Source organism: Varanus komodoensis, unplaced genomic scaffold (genome assembly GCF_004798865.1).
Source record: "Varanus komodoensis strain SLA01 unplaced genomic scaffold, ASM479886v1 scaffold5, whole genome shotgun sequence".
NCBI lineage: Eukaryota > Metazoa > Chordata > Lepidosauria > Squamata > Varanidae > Varanus > Varanus komodoensis.
The window spans coordinates 7,102,325-7,120,039 of record NW_025336087.1 but is presented as its reverse complement, the minus strand read 5'-3'; the positions used below and the strand labels follow the sequence as shown (position 1 = coordinate 7,120,039).

Here is a 17,715-nt window from a genome sequence, read left to right as displayed (position 1 = left end):
TGCCACCAAAAGCACTTCCAAAAGGTAGAGCTCTCAAAAAGTGGGCCTCTTGTTAAGATCTCAAGAACCAGGCAGGCTTGTAATGGAGAAGTGGATTTTCAAGAAGACTGAGAGGTATAGCCTCCCTCTCACCAGAATAGAAATAAAGTTAGTCAGAAGGGACCTCCTGGGCCATCTAGTCTGACCCCTGACACAAGCTGGCTTTGCTCACATAATGTCCAACATGAATAGAATGGTCCACATCACTGCCAAGCTTCTATTTTTCATTTTTATTGGGTAGCTGAGAACATTCAATAATGAAGTGTTAGGTTGCAACTTTTTTTTTCAGGATACCACTGGAACCTTCCAGATAAACAGTTTTTTAAAACTAGAATTTTAAATATATCTATTTAAAAACAGGAAGAAGTACAGGGGAACCAACAGAGGTGTTGGTAGTAGCATACTGGATACCCCAGATTTAAAATATCATTTATTTTTTATTTCTCATTGAAGACAGAATGCTGTTCTTATCACCCAGCAAAGGTCCTCTAAAATCAGGGGGGAATGATACAGATAAAAACTTTTTTCCAGATCTAGTTGATGCATTTTCTTGGTATTTGTTTTTTTAAACAGTGGCTGAACACACTTCGAAATGAAGCACAGGACTGAAGCTACACGCCATTTTTAAAGGGTGCCTCTTTTAAAAAACTAAATTTTATAGTGTGTTTCTGTTTCAAATTATTAGCAGTGGACATGACAGCAAAAATGAAGCTTTGAAATTACTTACTCTATGCAGTATCATTGTTCTTATTTGCTTGTGGTAAAGGAAATAGATATTATCAAGTGCACTGACCAAAATGAGTACACTGATTTTTTTTAATAGTTACAGCTATACCCTGGCAAGCAGGAAATGGGTCTTTGGCTTTTAATGTAGCCAACAGGGAATAGTTTTTGTGCATTGATTGGATTACTTTAGCTTTGTAAACAATCACACACAGGCAGGAAATACTTATGACAACCAGTTCAGACAAGTCAGGAATAGCCATCTGCAAATATTTCTAAGGGAAAAATATTGTGCCAGCCAACCATGCTAAATCAGATGAGCTTCCCTCTGTCAGATCACCAGAGGAACAGCCTTTGTAACCCACAGTACTGTTAAACTCTTCATTTGCAATCTGCATCACTGTCATTAAATTTATGCCCTGCTTTCCTCCCATCATGACACTCAAGGCAGCATACAAAGAATTCCCAGTCAGTCTCTTTCATCCAGGCTTACATAGTTTCAGAAACACTGTGGACTCCTGCACCTTCAAACTAAACTCTGGACTTCTATTCTATTAGTGTTTCTCTCTAGCAGTACTAAGTTTAGGTTACTCTTAGGGCCTCCCTCTATACCTCCATTTCGTGTATGTATGGAGGGAGGCCCTAAGAGTGTGTTGGTGCAGTGTGAAATCTAAATGTGGCAACCAGTCATTGGACAATGCATGTATCCTAAATATATTCAGGAAGAGAGATTGTCTGTGCCCTCCTCCTCAGTATACACATTGCTGTTCAATGTAAGAAGCACTTCTCAGTTTGTCTGGCTGGCCTCAACTTTGAAAGTCTGTCAAGTCCCACCTTGATTTCCCGTGGCTTGCTTATGTGAGTTGTCAGGGGACCAATTTTATATAATACCGCATAAGACACCACTTCCCCCAAAAACTTTTCAGAACATTTGAAATGAGTAGGGGAAGTCTTCAGGTAGTTTCAAATGGTGAAGAGTAAGTAACAGCTACTAAGTCAAAAGTATTGGAGTCTTGCTAATAGCCAAAAGTACAACATTTAGAGCATGAAAAACTGAAGCTACTGTGTTTATGTGCTGCCTTAGCCACATCCTCAAGATCGAGAAGCTGAAAAGAATCAAATATACCTGGCCAAGTGATTTCTGTAATTCCACAAGTCTGACCTGCATGAATATTGGGGTAGAAGTTAAGGCAAATCTAAGCAACCTTATCACCAAAGAAGAAAGCAAATTGTTCACAGAGAACACATTCAATTTTACATATACAAATATGGATGTAAAAAGTACTCATAAGGCTCTCCTAAGCAGTATAGTTTGATAGTCAGTCCTTATCTCATCTTCTCTTTACCATGGTATTTACAACTGACATCAAAAGTACTTCCATGGTTCTTTGGAATGCCATTTAAGCTAGCCTAGCATGCTTCAAAAGATATGCTCTGAATGTAATAGACTACCATTCGGAAAGGAATCAGTTTAAATCTTGATGCAAAAGCAAGGTATCAAAGTACCTAATGTTTAAAAAGAAGGCCTGTTCCTCATGCTACCTCTGTAACATAAACTGATGTTCCTACCACTCATTCAGGTTTTAACAGCTCCAACACAGTGCACCTTGATGTTAACAACCCAGGATAATCATGGGTACTGATAAACTTCTCCATATTTTCAGTAACATCTCTGTGTTTTCCTCTGAAGAAGGCACTGGACTGATCCTCTGTCAGTAAGTCATGGATCACAAGAGCACTGTACACTAAAAATAATATAAACTCTTTATGAAACTTGGAAAAACTGAAGTAATTTTGAAGCACAAAAGGCTGAAACTCAAGTAAGTCAAAAATGGCAAAGAAAACCTAGGAATCCTGTGCAGACGAGCCTATAATCCATTTCTGCCTTAGATAAGCAGGAACATTGCTGTGAACATCACTCATTCATTCTTAGCCACTTGATGCTGGACCTGCATGTCAATTTTAAAAAGTTTGATTTTATATATTACACTGTAAGTGTCCAAAGGCAGGGGAAGAAACCTGAAATGTTTCTTTGGAAATATATGAATGATGTTTCTTTGCTCTTAAAATAAGAGGAAGGCCAAGAAGAGATAATGAAAATCAGAGATCTGAAAAACATACAAACACAAACATATCTGATCCTGTAATCTACATGTTGACAAGCTGTTGGGCTCCATCACTCCATCAAGCATAGATACTTGTCTCACAGATTCTTCTGCTCGGCTGCTCTCATCAGATAAAGCATCACAGATTTAATTTAACAGTTTCAGCTTTATTAAGCTGTCACAAGAGCAGCCCTACTTCGATAACAGTAGCTGTGCCAATTATGGCTTGGTTTAGGGTTGACAACTATAATGATTTATTCGTGGCACATGAGAAGCAATAAAAGGTTGTTTTGCATTACAGGGTGGATTTTTTTTTAATGTGGACATTTTTTTCATTTAATTTGTCACTTAGCTTTTGCTAAGAGGACATTTAAATTGCAGTTAAAAGGCAAATGGGGCTTTTAGTTGAAAACTATAATCCCCATATTTAAACGATCAGTAATGGTGCGGCGTTTGAGTGGAAAGCGCTATTGTGTTTCAGTGGGTCCTGATGGTGACATGTGACATTTTTATTCAGGTCCTGTATTATACATGTGGCTAAAGGGCTTCCAATTTCATATCACAGTCAGGAGCCTGCAGAAAACACCAATTAATTTGCAGATCCCATTTGCTGACAAAACTCTCCCTCTTCTCCATGTCTGGCATCTGGTGGTGCTCAGCATTTAATTCCAAAGCACAGCCTTGCAGCAAAGTGTTCCCTACACAGGGCCACAAAGTCAAATGTCTCATCCTCCCTTACCCTCAGCCCACTGAACAAAGTGTTCTTCATTTTGCCAGCTAAGAAACTACTCAGATCTAAACTGACACATGACTGTTACGGATTTCTTTCAAATTTCAGGCTTATTGAACTGTAGACAAGGACACTTATTTCAAGGAAAAGAGGTGGTAGAGGGGGAATAGCCTGACCTTTACTTGAAATCAGATTAGCAGCCCACAACAGGCAGCAACAGATAAGTATCATGCATCCCAAGTTTCATGAAAAGAGTAATTCAGGATAGCCTAAATACACAAAGGGTTGTCACTTCTTATACATTGATTTCTTGTCAGTTGACAGCTAATATGAACAAGATATGCTTGCTTCAATCCTTAAAGGATAGTCATGCTCTACTTCTCAAAAGTGTATTTAGTCACAAGAGGATCTTCATATTTTGTTAAGTTTGTTAACTACAGCCACTGCAACCATCTGGCTAGATCTGGTAAACACGCATGCACATAAGGAAGACAGAAATAGTAAAGTCAGTGACAAACTTTAGACATTTCTACTTGAAACTGGTTCAATTAGGTATGAACAACTGAAGTATTTGAATTACAGATGATTCATAAACTCCACCACTATCTGCAGACATCAAAACTTGATGTTATTGAAACCTTTAAACACAGTTATTCATGTTCTAGTTACAGCTGAACTAGATTACTGCAATGCAAGGGGCTGCCTCTCATGATGGCTTTGAAGCATCAGCTGGTTCAGAATGCATCAGAACACCCAGATGCTGTGGGGAGGGGGGCGTTTGGCACTTATACTACCAATGTACTTCCAGGCCCAATTTAAGATGTTGGCTTACCTTTAGAACATTAAATATCTTGTGCTTTAGTTATTTAAAAAGCTACTTGCACCTTCACAGGCCTTCAGAGTCATGACAGTAGCTTTCTTCACAGGCCTGTCAGTGATGTCTATCAAGCAGGCCAGCACAGGAGACAAGGCTGTACTGATAGTAGCCCCTTTAAGAAGAAACTCCCTATGTTTGTTTTGTTTTTTTCACTGTATGTTTTTAAAGGGGTTTTAAGGATGGAGATGTTCACTTCTATCTAATTCTAAACTATTGCTGCTTTTTATTATTTTCCTGTGGGTTGTAAGTAGTACAAACGCTGGATATTGCTACTGATTTTATTTGAATTTTAAAATGTCTAAATCAAAACATAAATGACTCCGTTTCCATGCAATCCCAAAGATGTAATATATTCCATAGGTAAAGCCATAAAGACAAATGCAATATAACAGAATAAAAATGTCAATAAGAAGCATGCAAACTATTCGATTAGCAAATCAAATTAAAATCAATTTAGAAGTTCAAAATTTTAAAGTGCCTTGGCAAACAAAAATATTTTGATATGGCATTGAAAAGAAAGCAGCTGGCCTCCATAATACCTCCTTTGGGAAGGTATTGAAAAGTTAGAGCACCACTTAAAAATAAATAATTTAATAATAAAACTACTATAGTATCAAACATTTTTTTCCTTTGGAAATTTGCATCCTGTCATTTCTCTCAGAAGATACTCAAGGCAGTTCTATCAGAAAAGTCCTTTCTTGATCAGTTTTGGTACTGTGAGAGAGCCATCCTATAGTTGCTGGGAGAATGTCTCGGGGAATAGAGCTTTGTTTAGAGTCCCTTACCTGAGGCTGTGGACACTGCTACAATCTTGGGAAGAGGATGATGAAATCCAGTCCCCCGCCCCCTTGTAAGAATTGCTTCCTGAACATGCAAATACAACTTCAACGGGAGGGAAAAGGGTGCATTCTGGTGGCAGGAAACAGAAGAAACCAAGATCCTATGACTTTTGCCAGCTCCCTCCAACAGGACTCCCTTAGAAAAGCTCAATGGTTTTTCTAGGAGGGAACTGTAAAAAGGAGGCTAAGGAGAAAAAAATTGCCACTGTTCTGCTCCTGTCCAGTTGGCCACAGTCTTGCAGGGAGTTGGGATATTTGAAAGCATCTAAGATGCTTCTAAGGGGAACACAATCCTTATAACTGCACTCTAAGTCAATGTGTATATACTGCCCCATTCCTATAGGCTCTGTGCAGTTTACAAGAAATTAAACCAACAATTTAATTTAGGCTCCTGTATGAGTGGGCTGATAGAATAGGCCATTAAAATAAGGCTTGTTGTTTTGACTAAGACATTAATTTGCATTTGAAAGAAACACCAATCAAGGAAAAAGTGCTGTTGATTATTTTAAAGAGCACATTTCCTAGAACTGACAAGACAGCTTCAAGCTGTAGTCTTAAACATCTAGAAGGGTATAAGGTTGGGAAAGGCTGGTCATGGACAGAACAATGATTTAACAGTATAGTTCAAGAATGAATGTAGTGTTCACATGCCCAGTAGTCTCAAAGTACAACCTAGAACTGTTCTGCAAGACAGGAAGAGCACTACTACAGAATAGGTGTCCTGCCCCTCAACCAACCAAAGCATTCTTAAGGATACCATTGTTGTTGGTACTGAAAGCCACTAAGGGAGCCAAAAGAACCAACAGGATCGTATTTCCTATCTTTTTTCTAGTAGAGCTGATCAATCTAATTTCCATCCTTTTTCCTGGTCTGAACCAAGGCAGGAAAGTGATCCAAATAATCAGTTTCATCCAAAAACGCTTGGAGGCAAAAGATCTACCACCTGTTCAGTCACAGATACCAAAGAAGGGAAGGTTGGTGACTTGTTAGTCGCAAAGTCGTGTCCGACCCATCATGACCTCATGGACAACATTCCTCCAGGCCCTCCTGTACTCCACCATCCCCCAGAGTCTACCTAAGCTCACGCCGACTGCTTCAGTGACTCCATCCAGCCACCTCATTCTCTGCCATCCCTTCTTCTTTTGCCATCTATTGTTCCCAGCATTAGGCTCTTCTCCAGAGAGTCCTTCCTTCTCATTAGGTGCCCAGAGTATTTGAGTTTCATCTTCAGTATCTGGCCTTCTAAAGAGCAGTCAGGGTTGATCTCCTCTAGGACTGACCGGTTTGATCGCCTTGCTGTCCAAGAGACTCGCAGGAGTCTCCTCCAGCACCACAATTCAAAGGCCTCAATTCTTTGGCGCTCAGCCTTCCTTATGGTCCAACTTTCACAGCCATACATTGCAACTGGGAAAACCATAGCCTTGACTATACACACTTTTGTTGGCAGGGTAATGTCTCTGCTTTTTAGTACGCTGTCTAGATTTGCCATAGCTTTCCTCCCAAGGAGCAAGCATTTTTTAATTTCTTGGCTACAGTCCCCATCTGCAGTGATCTTGGAGCCCTGGAAAATAAAATCTGTCACTACCTCCATTTCTTCTCCATCTATTTGCCAGGAAGTGAGAGGACTAGATGCCATGATCTTAGGTTTCTTAATGTTGAGTTTCAAGCAAACTTTTGCAGTCTCCTTCTTCACCTGCATCAAAAGGCTCTTTAGTTCCACTTCACTAAAGTTGGTGACTAGCTGGTACTTTTCCAGAACAAAAGGCCGATAACAATATTCCTTAACTGAAATGTTACTGCTGCCATCTTTAGAGAAATAGTGGAAGACTGATATTGAACAAAAAAGTATACAACAGCTTCTCAGGCTAAGCTTGTACTTGGCAGGATGGCTACAGATCAAGGGAGTAAGTATTAAGGTCAACAGTTTCAAGCGCTTTGTCCATATCCTTAGGTGCCTACAGCTGAAATTCATCTAATACAACTGAAATTCATCTAACGCAAATTGGACACCTCTATTATAATACAGTAGCATCCAAGTCAGAACCATCTGCGTAATCCCACCTATGAAGCACAACCTGCCTTCAAGTTATGGTAATCAACTAGGAGGACTTTAAAAGGGGATTAGATACTCATAGAGAATGAAGGTATCAGTGGCTACTAGTCATGATGGCTATATATAACACTCAGTGTGGGAGACAGTATGGTCCTGAATACCAGCAGCTGGGGAACATGAGAAGGAACATGCTACTGCAACTCATGCCCTACTTGGGGCTTTCCACAGGCAGCTGGTCGGCTGTTGTGTAAAAAGAATGCTGGACCTTTGGTCTGGTCCAGCATGGTGCTTCTTATAAGTCCTAAAAAAGGGACAAAGAAGGGTTTCCTTGCTGCTATCATTGGCATGAGACAGGTCTCCCAATGAACTCTATGTTCAGTCAGACTCACAAGTTATCCACTGTTTGCACAATTCAGAGATTGTTACTGTGGTCTCTTTGCTCTCAGTTCCCTGTAGATGCTAGAGATCTGGCAAGAGGGAAGAGGCATCTAGGAGTCAACTGCCACAGTTCCTTATTCCAAGAGCTTCAACATAAGGGTTTGTAGAGTCTGACAAATAATCTCCTGAAGCTAAATAAAAACCATCCAAATCAATTAGCTTTTGTGGGTGCTCCCTCCTAGCTACCCTGGAAAGGTTACAGGAATCAGGAATTCAGAATGTGATCTGTTCATAATAGAGGATTCCTCATGTACTGATCACTCCCATCTTGTCTCTAATTCAGAACACCATGTGTTGGGCTTAATACACATGGGAGCAGTTATTGTGGTTATGAAATCAGAACAATGCTTGTTAAAGGGACCTCAGAATAATGATGAGACCTACAAGTTTGGTACAACTCCTCAATGCCACATCTGAAACCCATAATTTCAGTCAAGAAGACAGGCAGTCCACTGATTAGCATGTCCTCAAAATCTCTGCATTGTTCTGATCGCACAGCTTCAAAGACAGATCTCAGAATGTATTGCAAAGGCACCTAATAACGGAGATGGAATTTATATGGGTCACAACATCCCTCCCCTTTCCAGCAACCATCCCTAAAGCCCTGTGTACAGAATGGCCAGCTGATACTTAATGGCCCCAAACAGCCCCCGCCCTACCCTTGCATCCAGCCAAATCCATATAATATACACAGGGTCATTCAGAAGAATGCTGATGGAATTTCTTGCAATGGTTCCCTTACTGATTGCTTGTCTATGCAGAAGATAAGCCAAAATAGCTGCAGCTTGTAATTTGCGTCTCTGGACCTTTCAGTGTTATATTCAGTTCCTACTGAGCCATGTAAAAAGTACAAGATACACCAAAGTAACTCTAGGTAGAAATTAAAACCATTGTAATTATTTCAGTTTCACTTTCTGTTAAGGTAGAATAATATACACATGCCATATGAACCCTTCAAAAAGCAAAACCAAACCAAACCGAACATAAGCAACCTGCCGGTTCCCCAGTTTTACATTCTTTCAATTTTCAAGCTGGTGATCATAATTGTCCCAGGACAAACTTTAGTACAAAGTTTAACTGCTATGACCAACTGAGGAAGATACATAATGCACATTTAACTGCTCTTGTATACATAAGGCCATAAAGCATTCTGGTTAAGGTGCTGAACTAGCAATCAAATTTGGAGAATGATCTGTCATACATCAGGATCCAGGATCAATTAACAATATTTTTATCCTCCTGCCTTCACAGCTCACAAACCCAAGCATGGCACAAAAAAGGAGTCATGTTATATTCAGTCCCATGTAAATAGAGTCATTTGACTAAAATATGAACTTAGGGACACTATGCCATGTGTCAAGTTTAAGCAGATGGCCACACAATTTTCCACACCAACTGAAAAATGATTACTGAAGCAGTATGTCCTTTCATAGACATTTTCGAATCAAGAGATAGGCAGACCTAAGCACAAAGGTAAACATTTACTATTAATAGCTGCAGACCTAGCCCTTGTTAATACAATGGATTACTTATTACCTAGGAAGTGTTTATATTCCAGCTCCAACTATTAAACATTTCATGTAGTAGTTATTTTTGGCTGCTTGTCCTTGGCTTTAGCAAAAATGCACTGATCCTGCCCATGAAAACAAAGTGCCCAGCCTGCCACGTTACTCAAAGGTTAGCAAGAGTTCCAATCTCTGTTAAAAGAGTCAATGTTTACCAAAGCACTTACTATTTCCTCCACTTCCAAAAAGAAGGCAATCAAGTTTTTTGCATTTACCTAGTTCATCCCAGAGCTGCCTATATTTGTCTGTCATTGCAGTTCCTTGTTGTCTCCAAAGCGACAGGCGAGGGTCAGCCATGAACTGTTCTGTTATCAATGTCAGCATTCGAGCACCGTTGGAATCTCTCATCTTTAACATCTCTCGCACCTAGGATATAAAATATCAATGCAACAGAAACAAAGAGCATGTTTTTTTAAAAAGTAAGATGCCATTACTGGAGGCTATACAGTCATCTGCCAAGATTGCTGTTGCAGCAGCCAGCACTGAGCAGGGAAGAGCCTGATTTGAGCAGCACTAAAGGACTAGGCCAAGCTTTCCAAAATGGTGCCCCTCCAGATATTTTGGGTATCAACTCTCATCTGCCCCAGCCAGTATGGTAATGTCAGGAATGTTAGAAGCTATTGTTCAAAACATTTCAAAGGCACCAGGCTGGGGAAGACTGGACTAAATGATCACCAAGGTCCATTAACATTTGTCTATTAACAAAATTGGAAGGAAATCACATAGCCTAAAATAGGGAAGTGCTCTAGGTTAAAGAAATGCCAATGTGAGTCTTCTATTGTTACAGGAATAGCAGATACTATCAATTATCTGTAGAGGAAATGATTGAAAGTATGCAATTCATTGGAAGGTTGGAAAGATAAAAGACTGACAAAAGATGTTTCTTTATGAAGCTTTCAGAGTGATCCCCTCCAAACCCAAAGCTGTTGCTGTCAACTTATAAGCAAACATAGCCAGTTGGGATAAAAAGAACTGATGTTTAACATTATGATAACTAGGATAGCATACACAACTTATTGAAAACAAACACACGGCACCCAAGTGTGGGAGAAATTGTTATACAAACTATGGGTCACTACCACAATATAAAATATAGAGCCAATGTGTATGGGAGGGAATTATATAGTATTAATCCTAATAAACTGGATTTAAGAATGGCTTGAATTAAAAGAATATACAGTACAAGACCTAGATTATTTTAAGTTGCCACCTACATGCCAACTAATTTTTCTTTGTGCAATTATGTTGCACAGATTACAAGGTAATAGCTAATGAAGATGTGGGTTGTGATGTATTTTTCATAGGAGAAATTACAATCAGCTGAGGAATCTCTACAGTATAAGAGGAAATTCATGGTTTTTCATACTGTCTCAGAAGTACTGTGTGTTTCAAGAATAATTATTTGAGAAAACCCTGTTGCAAGTTACCATTTACAGCATGTAAGTCTGTGTTATGTTACAGAGCCCAAGATTGTATTATTGTATTACCGCCCTGAGACATTGTAAAGGGCAGTATATAAAAGCTATAAACAAACAAACAAACAAATATTCATTTGGGTAAGCAGGGAAAAAAGCACATGTTCTTAATGAAACATGCCCCTGTGTGCTTATTTTTCACAGACCCCTTTTTCTTTCATCCTATAACATGAGTGGGCAACTTGAGGTTCTCCAGATATTTTAGCCACCAATTTCCATCCGCTCAATTCCTATTATTTCCAAAACATCCAGTACGGAGGGATGCAAGTTGTAGGATAAAATATCTAATGAAACACAGGTTGCCTTGTCCTGCTCAATGAGCTCTGGGGAAATTACTCCCAATTTTAAAGAATAGGTTGAAGGAGAAACGTAAAGACAGGTTTCACAGACACAAGAAGCCATGGTGAAATCTTAACTGTTGTGCCATCAAGACCCCAGTTCTGGAGTTCCTGTGTAGTAGGATTAATTTTCTAAAACCATGGAGAGAACCAATTGCTTATTCTAAGGTTTCCACACTTCACCACGGGCTCTCCAGGCATCTGAAACCAAGATAAAAATACCTGTGAGGGGAGGGAGAAGGGAACCCACCTCAGGACCACAAGGGACCAGGAAAGAGAACTAGTCCAAAGGCAAGAATAGGGAAAGGAATGGGAGTTTGCTCATGGGGCTACTGGTATGTGTGACAAGGCCAGGAGGGTGAAATGGGCAACACAAAAACTGCACTGCCAGGAAAATCATGTGATCGTTTGGTAAATTTGTACAAAAATGCACTCATAGTAGAAACAGTGTGGGGTTGTTTGGCATGCCAAGTGAACCCAGCCAGTTTCATCACTATCAGATAACTGGTGGGCAGGCATACAAACTACTACCAATTCTCACTATGTCACCTCAGTCCTAGTATGATTGAATTCTTGTGAGTTCACCAGCTACACCTATTAGAAGCTTTGGCAGTTCTGTTGTTGTTAGTTTGTTCAACTTATCAGGTGCCTTGTTTGGGTTCTAAGTCAGGCACTGATCTGGTATTTGGCTTAACATTGCATTATTCTAACATCAGCAACCTGCTTCTTGCAATTATTTGTTCCAGTTTCAGGTTCATAATCAGCTTGATTTCTAGCTTCATTACTCTAGTTTGAGCCAAGTCAATTCCACCAGTTTTCCATCATACAACAAGAGTTCTAATTTTCACCACTAGCTTCTTTTTTCAATGCTTAAAGGAGTTCCTGCACACATTTGATAAAAGCATAGAACTATACCATACTCCAAATTCACAGAAGCCACCCATCCGGGTTGTGGAGGCTTGACTTCCACTGGAAGCCTCACCACTTCTCAAACTTTACCCTCTGGCCTGGAGACCATGAAGCTTTGGGAGAGGACATAAAGAATCTTCTTGCTGTCTTTGATCTGTGGTCGAAGACCACAAGGGGATTCCCCTGGAGGAGCTGTGGCAGCGCACTTGCAGGGAAAGCAAAGGTTGAGCAAAGACAGGCTGAACAGCTTCACCTCTCCAGCATGCTCTACCTAGGCCTTCTGCACATGCATCAAGCCCTGTCAGCAATAATGCCAGTCTCAGCCAAAGCAATGAGTGCAGCATCTGTCTAGTGAACTAGCTGGGAAACAAAACATGTTGGGGGCATGACAGCTTTCTTCCTGCTCATGACTTCAGGGTAGAGCAGTGATCACCAAACCTCTGTACATCTGTACATCCCTGAACTACATGATCAAATCCATCAAATGGCATCTATTTCACCCAGAACAAAGCCACTGCAAGACTCTTCCCTGCAGCTATCCTGCCTAAGCAGCAGAGATGTTTGCAATGCAGTGGCCTAGGAAGAGAACCCCCATATCATTCTGAGTTCTGCCATTCTCCATCTAAATTGGAAATCTTCCCATACTGAGATAGATTTAATTGGGATCTTAGGGCAGTCTTGTCTTGACTGTGTCACTGCTTCTAAATCAGCTCTTTCAAAGACCCAGAACAAAAAAGCCTGGACCACAGGGCCGGTTATCTCACAAACCTCCCACCTCACAGGCAGCTTTATGGCTAATGGGCTAGGATAAAAATCTAACAAACAAACAAACAAACCTAATTCTGGTTTCATACTACATTCCTTCCCCCACCCCCACACATCAAAACACACACACACACAACCCCAAACTCACTTGAATGCACTGATTCTTTAATGACAGCTTAAAATATGTGGAAGGTCATAAGTCAGGCTTCAAAGCTGCAAGAGGTTTCCCCTCCCCCCGAAAAAAATGTTCATGGGGCACACTGCATGCCTTTATTTGAGTCATTAATGACATTGATGTGTCATCTTAACCACAATTCCTTTGAAATAAATAGTTCTCTTTATTCCCCCTTTAGAAGAACTGGAGCTCTAAAATATGGACACCAAAGCACTGGCAGCCCGAAAGACAACTGCGTTGAAGTCCCATCAAGCTGCATTCCTCCACAGGAGACAGCTTACTAGAAGTCCCCAACCATTCTCCAATAACCAAAAAGAAACATCACTCAGGGAGAAGCTACCTAATTTGGAAGTAGCCCAAACACAAGGTGCAGGGGTGGCGTCGGGGTGGAGAAGTATTTGTGGCACCCACAAATAGTCCTTCCTACCTACCTTTGCAAAAAGCAAATTGAGCTGCTTCCCTGATCCGTGGTATCCACCCTGGGAGAGAAAGAGTTTAACCTGTTCTTGGACTTGCTCTTCATCCAGGTGCCAGCAATTTTCATCATCTATGCTAGCACCAGCTGTGGGGTCAGGGGCACCTACAAGCACAGCAAAAACAAAAATTACACAGAACACTTGGTTTTACTGATGCAAGGGGATAAAATCATTCCCATCGATAAAGCTGTACCATGATAGCCCATTCTTATGGCAACCTTTGTTGCAGCTGTAGCTGTATATGGCAGATTCTAGTTGTTGTCATTATAAATTAAGATGGCTGATGGTACAAACAGATTGTCCTATCCATTGTCTTTTAGCATACTGCTACAGTTACTTGGTGTGCTAAAAAGTAAATGCATACTTACAGCTTCATAACTTCCTCCAAAAGTCAACAATTTCACATGTAGTGACCGAATAGGGACTACTGCTCACTGGCAGAGCATTTGCTTTGCATGTAGGAGATCCCAGGTCCAGTCTAGAGCATCCTAATTTAAAGGATTTTCAGGTTTTAAAAAGATCTCTGTGCAAAACCTTGGGGAGTCTTTGGCATAACTTTATATAAGTCACCTTCTTAAACATAAACTAATGTAAAAACAAAAAGAAGAGCTGCCTGGATTAGATCAAAGGCCTATTTAATTTGGTATTCTGTTCCCAGCATAGACAACCAGATACTTCTTGGCACATGGGTGCATGACAAGCAGACATGAGTGTAACTACACCTTTCTGCTCATTCACCCCAGCAATAGCATTCAGAGATATACTTCAACTAGTACCAGAGATAATAAACAGCCATCATGACTAGAAGCCATTGATAGTGTTATCCTCCAAGAGAATGTGTCTAAACTGTTTTTAAAGCTATCCACACTGGCAGTCATCACTGTATCCTGGATAGCGAATTGCATTGCTTAACTATGCACTATGAAGAGCACTTACTTTTGTCCATTCTCAATCTCCCTATGTTCAGCTTCACTAGATAATCCCAGTGGGTTCCAGTATTATGACAGAGTTTTTCTCTCTATCCACTTTCTCCATACCATACATTATTTTTATAGCTCTATCAAGTTGCCGCTTACTCATATATTTTCTGCACTAAACCTTGCAATTTCTCTTCATAACAGAATTGCTGCAGCAACAGATTACTTTGGTTGCTCTTTTCTTCACCCTTCCCAGTCTACAATATACTTTGAGGTGCAGTGACTTTCTTGAGATGCAGTAGTCCAAATGTCACAAGACAGATCGGTATTTATTTATTTATTTATTTATTTATTTATTTATTTATTTATTTCCTACATTTATATCCCATCTCCTTTTTTACATAGAGCTTAATGTGGTTTATGCAATTCTCCTCCTCCTGCTCTCCATCTTATCTCCACAACAACAACCCTGTGAGGTAGATTGGACTGAGACTCTGTGACTGGCCCAAAGCCAACCACTTGACTCCATGGCTGAATGGAGACTAGAACTCAGATTCTTAACCACTACACCACACTGACTTTCACGTATAATATACATATAGTGTACATTATATAATGTATAGCAGTATTATGATATTTGCATTTTATAGTGATTTGAATTAAAACAGTTGGTATATTGATAGACTCTAGAAAAGACCTAAATAAATATAAAAATTCACCTTTACCTAATGAAGGTGGTTTTCACATGGTAAGATGCTTTTTATAACCTCTAGAGGCTTTGTAACTTCTAGCTTTTTCCTATTATGTATATTCTGGACAAAACCCTTTATTTAAATGATTTTATACAGGAGTAACAGGTTTTACAGATACACTTTCAGCAGTACCTTATTTACCACCTTTATATTCCTCCAAGGATCTCAAGCAACTATATGTGGTTTCTTCATTTAGTCTCACAAACCAGCTTTAGATTAAGCAAAGCATGTCTGACTGAACCAAGGACACCCAATTAAGCTTTAATGTGGAATGGGGATTTGCACAAAAATTTAACTGGTCTTTGCACATTACAATGTAGGCTATATAAGCACCATAGTTTTTAATTTAAAAAGCTGGGAGTTCTACACTAGCTTTTCCAATGTGGTGGTCTCTAGATATGTTGGACTACAGTATCCTGATTCCACACAACCACTGTAGGCCAACAGATTTGGAGGCTGTGAAGTTGGGAAGTATTCCAACAAGATTCCCAGTATTCTCATTCAGAATTCCAACAAGATTCCAATACACACTTTCAGACTAGACAGACTCAGCTGTTTCCAATGTGAATGTAATTGGATAATCAATCAACGTTTTGAAGATACTTGATGCAGTTCCCTGTCTGAAGCTAAGCAGGTCTAAGCCAGGTTAGTTCCTCTGTGGGAGACTGAATGGAAACCACATATGCCAATCTGAGCTGCTTGGAAGAAAGTACAAGAAACTGTTGCTACAACTTAATGTAGTCAGTGTTACACCAGCAGAATTACTGCCATCTCTATTCCTAAGGATGTTGTTATAATTCAGCAAATGTTAGGGTTGTTTTTATGCCCTGTATGTTTATACAAATGTGTTACCTATGGGTTTTAAGAGATTTTTGTACTGGGAATTATCTTCTAGAACAGCTTAGGTCTTCTAAGGTGGCTTTAAGTATTAAATTTCAGCAGAACAGCTATGGAAAGCACCAAAAGAAGCAGTGATATCTGTATTTTAGCCAAAGTACTCTAGATTTTGTACTTGGAAACAGCAAGCTGAAGACTCATGATTTATGTCCCTGGCAGAAAATTAACATAATGCATGGAAGGTTCAGTAATTATAAGCAATATATTTGAAAATATTCAACATACTGTAAATGGGGCAGGGGAACTGAAGCTGTGAGACTCTGACATAACAGCTCAGTAGTTTTACCAGTGATCTAGATAGCCCAGCCTTCTTCCTTAGTGGATAGTCCAGATGCATGCACGAAGCTCCCATGCCAGCTGAGAAGCTGTTAGCATTCCTGAAGGCTTCATCTACATACTTCTCAGCTTTTCCAAACTAGCCACTTGAGTTTCAAAGGAACGAACAAATGTTTTTTAACAGCTCACACTGTTGAGTGCCCATCCATGACCTCTGCTTAGAGACAGTCAGCCATGTGACATACTATGGAAAACACTGGTTATCCCAACATTCTTGTTGGCTTTCAAGCTTCAGAACTGTTGATGTCTTTAAGGTTTCTTCCGTATTGTCTTATGTTTAAATTGTGCAATGTTCTGCTAGAACCTGAGCTTGCCTAAAGCTACCTAGTGAATTCAGTAGGATGGGATGTATGAAAGAGAGATTTTTGATGAATAACTAATCTAGTATTCAACACCTCCAGTGGGTGGCTGTTCAGCCTCTGCTAGGTTCCATTGCTGTACAGCTCTTACCATAAAGAAACTTTTCCTAATATTTAAGCAAAATCTGCCTTTATGTTCTTTTAGGCTCATTAGATTTAGTCATGCCCACTGGGGCAGCCAAATCATAGCAGCGAATAGAGTTTCAAACATGGACAGGATGTGAAAAAGTCCCCAACTTATCTCCCAGGTAAGCTGAAGTTGTTGAAATATCTTTTGAAGCAGTCTTTAAAAGTTTTAAGCAGCCAACAGAGACAAAATCATAAGCAAAGTTTAATTTTCTAATTTTTTGTTGGATGAATCTAATAGTTGTATTTGGGTACATACTGATTTGACTAGAGAAAATGTCCTGGTGCCATGGTAAAGCATCTGGAGCTAATGTAGCAGTAAAGACTGGATTGTATAAGAAGTCCCACAGTTTAAATCTCATTCTCTACTGGCAATGTTGTTGTTCCTTTTGCTATTGTTCAAGTTCTCCATTTAATATGGAGTTCATTAGAACTCCATGCTACTACAATATTTATTATGTTTGAGAACAAACCTGAAGATACCATACTCACTACAATTAAATAATTGTAGGGTTTTATTAAAAGTCCATCTTATACAAACATTATTTTAAGTGAAATGGGGACATGGGTCAGTTAAGCCTGACAGGACTGTGAAAACTGATAGTGAAAAGCATAAATGACACCTTACATTCCCAGATATTATTTGGACAGTACCCTTTTCACTTTATAAATGATACAATATAATTGCCCTGATCTACTTATAAGTTGTGCTTTAGATTCAGCTTCACAAGTATGGCTCTATAATCTTAAATCTCTTCCTGAAAAGGAATGCAAACACAGAATTGGAACAGGCCTAGTCAGCCTAGCTGCCTTATCAGTTA

General features: G+C 39.7%; 1 protein-coding gene across 1 annotated transcript in view; it reads right to left on the bottom strand.

The window, feature by feature from the left end:
- Window positions 1-17,715, bottom strand: part of ZSWIM6 (zinc finger SWIM-type containing 6) — a 113,519-nt gene that overhangs the window by 34,404 nt on the left and 61,400 nt on the right. Inside the window, exons 3-4 of the mRNA XM_044446813.1 lie at window positions 13,463-13,611; window positions 9,585-9,735 (exon numbers count right to left, since the gene is read on the bottom strand). Of these exons, the coding sequence (XP_044302748.1) occupies window positions 9,585-9,735; window positions 13,463-13,611 (300 nt within the window). The remainder of the gene's footprint in view (window positions 1-9,584; window positions 9,736-13,462; window positions 13,612-17,715) is intronic.